Source organism: Macrobrachium rosenbergii, chromosome 2 (assembly GCF_040412425.1).
Source record: "Macrobrachium rosenbergii isolate ZJJX-2024 chromosome 2, ASM4041242v1, whole genome shotgun sequence".
NCBI classification, from domain to species: domain Eukaryota; kingdom Metazoa; phylum Arthropoda; class Malacostraca; order Decapoda; family Palaemonidae; genus Macrobrachium; species Macrobrachium rosenbergii.
In genome coordinates this window covers 85,636,560-85,644,588 of record NC_089742.1, presented here as the reverse complement: position 1 = coordinate 85,644,588, position 8,029 = coordinate 85,636,560, and the positions used below count along the sequence as shown (strand labels likewise).

General features: G+C 36.1%; 1 protein-coding gene across 7 annotated transcripts in view; it reads left to right on the top strand.

The window, feature by feature from the left end:
* Positions 1 to 8,029, top strand: part of LOC136848877 (BTB/POZ domain-containing protein 6-B-like) — a 309,776-nt gene that overhangs the window by 212,185 nt on the left and 89,562 nt on the right. Inside the window, exons 5-6 of one of the 7 annotated variants that reach the window (XM_067121742.1) lie at positions 1,762 to 1,821; positions 3,415 to 4,342. The exons of the other annotated variants lie outside the window; for them this stretch is intronic. Coding sequence (XP_066977843.1) covers positions 1,762 to 1,821; positions 3,415 to 3,456 — 102 coding nt within the window. The 3' untranslated portion in view covers positions 3,457 to 4,342. Of the gene's footprint in view, positions 1 to 1,761; positions 1,822 to 3,414; positions 4,343 to 8,029 lie in introns of those variants that run through there. 7 annotated transcript variants of the gene reach the window in all.

Below are 8,029 nucleotides of genomic sequence, written 5' to 3'. Positions count from 1 at the left end.
TGTCAGACCTATGTTGATGTATAGTTGTGAAACATGGCCCATGAAGAAAGCACAAGAGAGAAAGATGGAAGTGGCAGAAATGAGAATGCTACGTTGGATGTGCTGGAGTGACAAGAAGAGACAGGATAAGGAATGACTTCATAAGAGGGACGGTGAAAGTTACAGAAATATCAAAGAAGCTGCAACAGAGACGATTACAATGGTTTGGACATGTTATGAGAAGAGAGGAGGATTCTGTATGTAAAAGAACCATGAATATGGAAGTGCCTGGAACAAGGAGGAGAGGTAGACCAAGAATGAGATGGAGAGACACAGTTAACAGGGACATGCAGGAGAACGTGAGTGAGGTAATGGTGCATGATCGCAGAAGATGGAGAAGATTAATAACAAATAGCGACCCCATATAAAGATGGGAAAAGCTGAAGATAAAGAAGATATATATATATATATAGATAGATATAGACATATAAATATATGTATATTATGTGTGTGTATATATATATATATATATATATATATATATATATATATATATATATATATATATATACATATACATATATATATATATATATACATATACATATATATATATATATATATATATATATATATATATATATATATATATATATATATATATATATTATATATATAGATATATATAAATAAATAGAAAAAATATATATATATATATATATATATATATATATATATATATATATATATATATATATATATATATATATATATATATCAGACTGAGAAATATAAAAATAAGTTTACAAAGAAAGCTCATATAAATGACAGATGATGATTACAAAGGAAGAAAGTATGTACCTGGAATCCAACACATTTGATGAATTAGTAGACCTGCCAAAACAGGGCTAAATATTTAAGAGGTTTTACAAAGATTAGGCCCAACAGCTCAGAAGCAGGGACAGGACAATTAAAAGATTATGCAAGGAATGTGACTGACCACCAAAAAATGTTATAAGATTATATATAACTCAATAATTCTCCTTTTGGTAAACAATACTGTAACATTTTTTGCTAGGTAAACATTTAAAAAAAATATATATATATGTATATAAAACATACAATTACATAGAAAATATATATAAGGTAACTAAAATGTAATTAAGTCAGTAACTTTTATCTTTTAGGTCATTCTTGAACATTTTACTAATACAGGGGTCCAAATAATACATGCCAGGACTAAAGTTAAAATTACAATTGGAAGTAATCTGTATAATAGCGGATTCTAAAACATTTCGTGAAGAGAAACCTTTCAATCTGGCAATCACTGAGCTTTCAGTCCAATTTATCCTGTGAGAGTTTTCACTTAAACGAGTGAATATAGTATTGGATGTTTGCCCAGTTTTGACAAAATACTTATGCGGTTTAATTCATACTTCTAAATCCTTGCTAGATTGGTTGATATAAAAAGAGGGGTAGTCCAAACATGGAATTCTATATATTATGTTGTTGTTTTCCTTGGGGCTGTTTTTCATTAGCATTCCTTTTAGTGTGTTATTTTAGGAAAAAAGAGGTTGACATTAAAAATTTTAACAGATTTTTTTTTTCAAAACCACTAAAATAAGGCAAGCTAAGAATGTTCGTAGGGGTTTCTTTCTGTATGTTACTTTCACTGTAAAACTTTTTGTGGGCTTTATTATAACAAATATCTAGTATATGTGAAGGATAACATAAATCTGTCCCTATTTTCCTTATGTATTCGATTTCTTGATCCAAATACAGTGCGCCCTCGAATTACAGTTGGGATCCATTCCAGTGCCTCGCCGTAAGTTGATTTCTGCTGTAAGTCAATTTTTCTGTTATCAGCGCTTCCAACCCCACAACTTGAGTTATGGCGTCGTAACTTGATGTTGCATCAAGTTACAGTGCGATAAGCTCCATTAACTTGATGCCTATTCTTGCTGTTAGCACTGTCAACAGCTCTGTAGTGTAACTTGATGCACCATCAAGTTACGGCACTGTAAAATGCCATTAACGGCACTGAAAAAGCGCTGTAAGATTGAATCACCATTAGTCGGTTCACCATAAGTTCAGAATGCGCTGTATCAGTTTTTCTAAAGTTAATTACATACACTTGAGAGGTTGAATGTTTTTGGTTTCCAAAGGAGAGAATTTGAAGCATTGGTTGAAAAAAGACATGTGAAATATGAAGCAGTTCCCCTCAACCATAATGTCTGAGACCCAACATACATTTTAATGGAGTTTTATGGTATCTACCCACACTGTCATTTTTTTTTTACACAACACACCCATCACTTATTTCACTCAAATTTGTGGGGCTTGTGAATCCTAAACACATCTTTCTTGGATTTAAAGATTATCTGTTGGCTGGGTAGGTACAGTGTGTGATACCCCATAGATGGCAGGTTCGGGGCATGCAGTGACTTCAATTCATTTGTGTCTAGCCTGTTGGCAATGTATAACCTTTGTAATCCTAGCCTTAGCTGATGATGTTATTTCAATATTTAAGCATTCTTTTTAATCTAACAAACAATTACAGTACTTCATAACTATTTGTTTCATTTGTGTACTGTATTAAGTGAAATATCAAGTTGCAGGAATCACTGACTTTTCCAAGTGTAAACCCTGTCTTTTGACTTGTTGGGGTTTCACCACCTTTCATTACATTTTATAATATTTCACCTAAGAAAAAATTTTGAGGACTGTATATGACTGATTCGTCTGGGATATGCCTCCTTTGTGGGCCAGTATGCCTGTTAGTGACATGCATTTTTGTACTCAGTCAAGTCATGGTAGGAGACACTCACGATTTGTTAGTCATTTTCAAGTAAGTGCAACCTAATACTCTGCAAACTTTAATTTGTTGCTGTTATGTCTTAAATACTTTCCTCTTGGTCAGACAGTGATATCTAATTAACAATTGGTAGGTAAATGTTCAAAGTTGATTATTTTTGCTCTGGTCCACTACTAACTTTCTTTTATTACATGTAGTAGTACAGTATTATCTTGTAGTGTTTTCTTGTTTTAGATGGGAATTTGTGTACCTTTTGTACTCTGATTTTATCTCTTTTTGGCACAGTGATAACCAACCTTTTGGGTTGAGTCCTACTTATTCATCGGAATGTATTTTATTATTCTAGTTGATTTGTCATTTCTTGATCCCAGAAATGTTGTTTCCTGGGAATTTTTTTGTACTTTGATGTCTGATGGGGTCATAAAGCAATTTTAGCTGGGTTGCCCAAATGGCATCTTTGGGCAACTCAGGCAGTTTGCAGTCCCAAGATGGCCACCATATGCCATATTGCAATATCAGGCTTTGTTCTTCTTTATTGTAAAATCCTGTGCAATATCTCTTTTCATCGGTTTTATTGCGTGTAGAATCCATTTTTTATATATTTTTTTTTCCGATTGCAGGTCAGTCTCGTGTTAAAAGATCAGGTTTTACATCTGGTTTAAGATGGAAAGGAAATTTAGAGAAAGTCTGCCTGATGGGTTTTACAACTCAATCAGTGGTCCCATCAAGACAGTGTCAATTTTAAAGAAAAAGTTGAAAGGAAACACGGTCAAGCCAGTAATACACCTTGAGAATCTTTTTCTTCGACTATTAGTGATAAGTCAGCGACTGCAGATGAAACTTCCTCTCTTTGCCTGTGAACTGTGTGCCGTGCCCTCATCTCTAATCATTGAACATGGTTGCCTCTGTAAAAGGTAGCAAGTCACAGCTGGTCAAATGCCTTGGTGTGCCTGAGGCATAACCAGCTCTAGCAAATGTTGTCATTGTAGATATTTCACAATTGTTTTATCATATTGTGTGGCCACATCGGGCCACTATCAGATCTAATTGCCTCCATCTATGGTTGCCTAAGTCACTACCCAATTGGAACTGAAAAAATCATTGTCTTTGACAAATACCGAGGCATCTGCAAAGGACCATGAGAAAACTCCGGGCTGGTGATATTATCATCAACTGTGAGCTCTCCATTGCCAGCCCATTACCGAAACAAGATGTTACTCTGAAAAGCAAGAGTAACAAGTGGAGACTGGCTGATGATGCCTTCACTGTTGATGAAAATGTGACAATGGAAACTCCAGACAATGGTGCGTTTTGCCATGATAAGACAGACATCATATGATTTCCTACGTCCTTCAGGCAGCTAGTATTAGAAAGGGTACGATATGTGTGCTTAGTGATGACTGTGATGTGTTTGTCCTGTTGGTATACAGTAAACCCCCCATATTCGTGGTCTCATGATTCGCAGATTTCTCTGGAATGTATATACACATTGTTCGTGGAAAATTCGCACATTCGCGGTATTTTTCACTAAGAAATATTTACTAATTACTGTATTTTCACATCATTTTCATGACTAAATGCACTTTTTGTGATAAAACTATTAAAATAGGCAGTTCTAAGTGTTTGTAGAGGGGTTTTAAGTATTTGCGGATTTTAGCTATTTGTGGGGGCGAGGGGTGTGGTATGCATCCCCCACAAATACGCGGGGTTTACTGTATTGGGTATACTGGGCGGACATACAGTGCAAAGTCTAGATGGAGCATTGGGATGGGAGTCCTTGATATCAGTGCAACACATGCTAAAGTAGGGACAAAATGTCTTCAACTCTTTGGCATGCATGCCCTCAGTGGATGCAACACAACCTCATATCCATATGGCAAAGGTAAGATCAGGGTATTAACTATTTTACTGAGAGGGTACTTCCCAGGCTTGACTGATGTAGTGGGTGAAGTGGTTGCTACAGATGCTGATTTAATGGAAACACCAAAACCCTTCTTTCTTGCTCTATATGGACAGCAGTCAGGAAATTGTATGGAATCTGCCTGTTTTACACTATACAACAAAAAGACAAAAAGCCCCAAATTCATGACCCTTCCTCCAACAACGCCCAACCTGTTGCAGCATGTGCTGAGGGCTCATTTTCAAGTGATGCTGTGGAAGGCAGCAGACCACCAAGCTCTGCCTTGCAAATCAGCTGATATCACAAAAACTTGTATGGGAGATTGAAGATGGTATTCCTGTTCCTGTGATTGCTAAAGGTGTACCTGGCCCACCATACATAATAGATGTAATCCAGTGTCAGTGTAAAATGCAAGATAAGAAGTGCATCTGAGAGACATGTGGGTGCCACAAAGAACATCTTTCATGCACATCATACTGCAACTGCCGAGATGAAGACACAAACCGACAATGTGTTTGTTCAAGCTAAAGATAATGGAGATTATGATATGGATGATGGCACTGTCATTGGGTCTGCTATTAGGCAGGAAGTATTTTCTTATTACAAGCCTGTTCAGGTGCTATTCTAAGCTCATGATCTTAGACGGTGACCACTTACATTATTTTCATTACATGAACTTAGAGGACCTTACTTATGTTCAGGGTAGAATTCTCCTAGTTTTCAACGTTTCTATTTAAGTCTTTAATAGCATAAGAATGATGTTTATTTCTCTGTTACTATTTCACGGGTGACACGGGACCCGATCCAGAAAAAGGATTTTGACAAAGGAAAATCTATTTCTGGAGAGGGGCCCGTGTCACCTGTGACCTATGTTTTTCATTCTCTCCCTCCTTGATAAACTTCATTCTAGTGAGGTGGGTGCTAACATGGAATGCGGCTAGTGTTGCCTTGTATACAGTCCATGAGTAGTGCATGGGCTTGTATCGGCACCTCTCGTTGGGACTTTTGACATTGGGAATCTCTATAGGATGAGGTTCCGTGTTTTTGTAGTTCACCCTTTTCCATACACGACTCCATCTAATGGAGCTCGCTCTGGGGTAGTAACTCCAGCATTTCATTTAGCTTTCTCTGGTATCTAGCAACGGAATTACCTAGAAATAAGTGCTGAATGGACTATTTCACCGGGTGACACGGGCCCCTCTCCAGAAATAGATTTTTCCTTTGTCAAAATCCTTTTTTTGTATAGGGAGGAGACAAAAGACAGTCTTGTATATCTTCAAAATGTATAATTATTTAATAACTGGATTTAACTATCCATGCAAGTCTCACATATAACTACCTAATGATACCTTTCAACAAAGTACTGTAAATATGAATAAAGTGAATCATAAATGTTAAATGTCATTTTCATTTGTTGTTCATCCAAGTCATATTAACTTTTACCCAGCTTCTAACACAAAAGAATCAACTGTAACTGGAATAATTGAACTGAAATATGATATGGTGTCGTGATGTCAAAGGTCAATGACACTGAAAAAATAAAGATAGGATAGTTTGGAAAGCAGGACAGATTAGAAGGGAAAATAGGGGACAGGTATAGATTGCAAGAAAACTTTAAATGGAAGAATAACATATTTAATTGATTCTGTACAAGAAATCCCGTAATAAGAGCTATTACACATTTTATTAGAACAAGAGAGTAAAAAGTTATTTGGGCAGCCAAGCTAAAATTCTTTTAAATCTGCATCAAAGTCCAAGTTAGCAAAAAAACTGCATAGGAAACAACATTTCTAGGTTGACTATGGAATAGATAGGAATGTCAAATTGACTATTCCTGGGCTTTACAGTGAGAGGATCTTTAGTTTTGCATTCTACATTACCAATCAAGGTAATTATTCATTCTTAGCAGTGTTTGTTTGAAATAGCCCAGTGGAGTATTCACTTGACAGTTTTTAGTTCTGATATTGTGTAGAAATATAATCTTTATAATTTTAGTTCACTTTTAAAACAATACTGTAATTAAAAATTTATTTCCAATTCATTTTTAACCTTCATAATCATGTGAAAGTCTTCAGATAATTGTTATACTTTCTTGTTAAACATTTTTCTTTGTCTTTGTGTCCAGGAATGCTGTTTGAGGGTTTTTTTTGCCACTGTGCTTTCATAATTCATTATATACTTCCCTGAATTAATTTTTGTTTGTGTTGTACTCAAGTTGATAATTTTGCATTTGTTCCTTTGGGAATACAAACCCTCACCTTTTAAAGCAGAGAATATCTTATGTTCACAGAAGTGAATGGTTGAGTGAATGTAGTTTACAAGGATAGCCATATTGGCAATGCTGTTGAGTAAGGGGGGGTTGGAAACTCTGTCCACCTTTTAGATGCATGTCCACTTTCTTTTGACTGTTCCATGTGAGGTGTGTGCTGAAAATCTCCATCTACCTTTGGATGAAAGCTGAATTAAACATTCGATTTTTTTGTGCAATTTTTTTAGTAATATTTTTGTTTTGTTTTTTGTCTTGGGTTGCTGTGTTTTTTCCCATATAGAGAAGAAACAAGAGCATTGTTGATGTTCGGGCTATGGTTGGCTATGCATCTGCTTCATGTCTCTTATATCAGTTGATCAATATAAGTTGTGTTCTTGCCGATGTAAAGCCTGTGTCCATTCTTCCCATATGATGAATGTGCGGGTTGGGCTTCTCCTTGGTAGGAAAGGCTTGGCAAAAGGAAAATGAAGGACAAGAGTCATTCACTGTCGTTGTAAGGGGGTTTTACTCCACTGGTGATGTTATCAGATCCTGCTTATGCCTTTCTTCCCCTATCTTCTGTTTCTTTCTATCTTCCAAGAGTGCTTCTCTTTCATTTATGGTTAGCTCTCCTCAAATGAAGGAATCTTGTCACTCTTTGTCTCTGAAAGTATGGATTTGTCTTCCCCCTCTGGTAATAGTGATGATTTAATCCTATGAGTATCTCAAGGAGATTTGGCCTACACTGAATGTTCCAGGTAGCCCATCCTTTTCCACCTTTCTAGACAATTTGGTTGGGAAAGACAAGAAAGCATTGTCTCTCAGATCTTCTACAGTGGTGGTTCCTGTTGATAATAATGTGTTCACGTAGTCCATGGCTCCTGTCTCTTACAACTTACAGGGAGCAGGAACAGTCATTTGAAGTTGTCTTTCCTACTGACCCTCCTCCCAACGAAACGCTTCGGTAGTGCTTTTTTCTATGAGTTCCAGTCTTTGGACAACAAGCATAATATATGTGTAATGGAAAAGGTCTAGGCTTTCTTCTTCTTCATCATTATCTTAGTCATTGTACTTATCATCTTGTGCT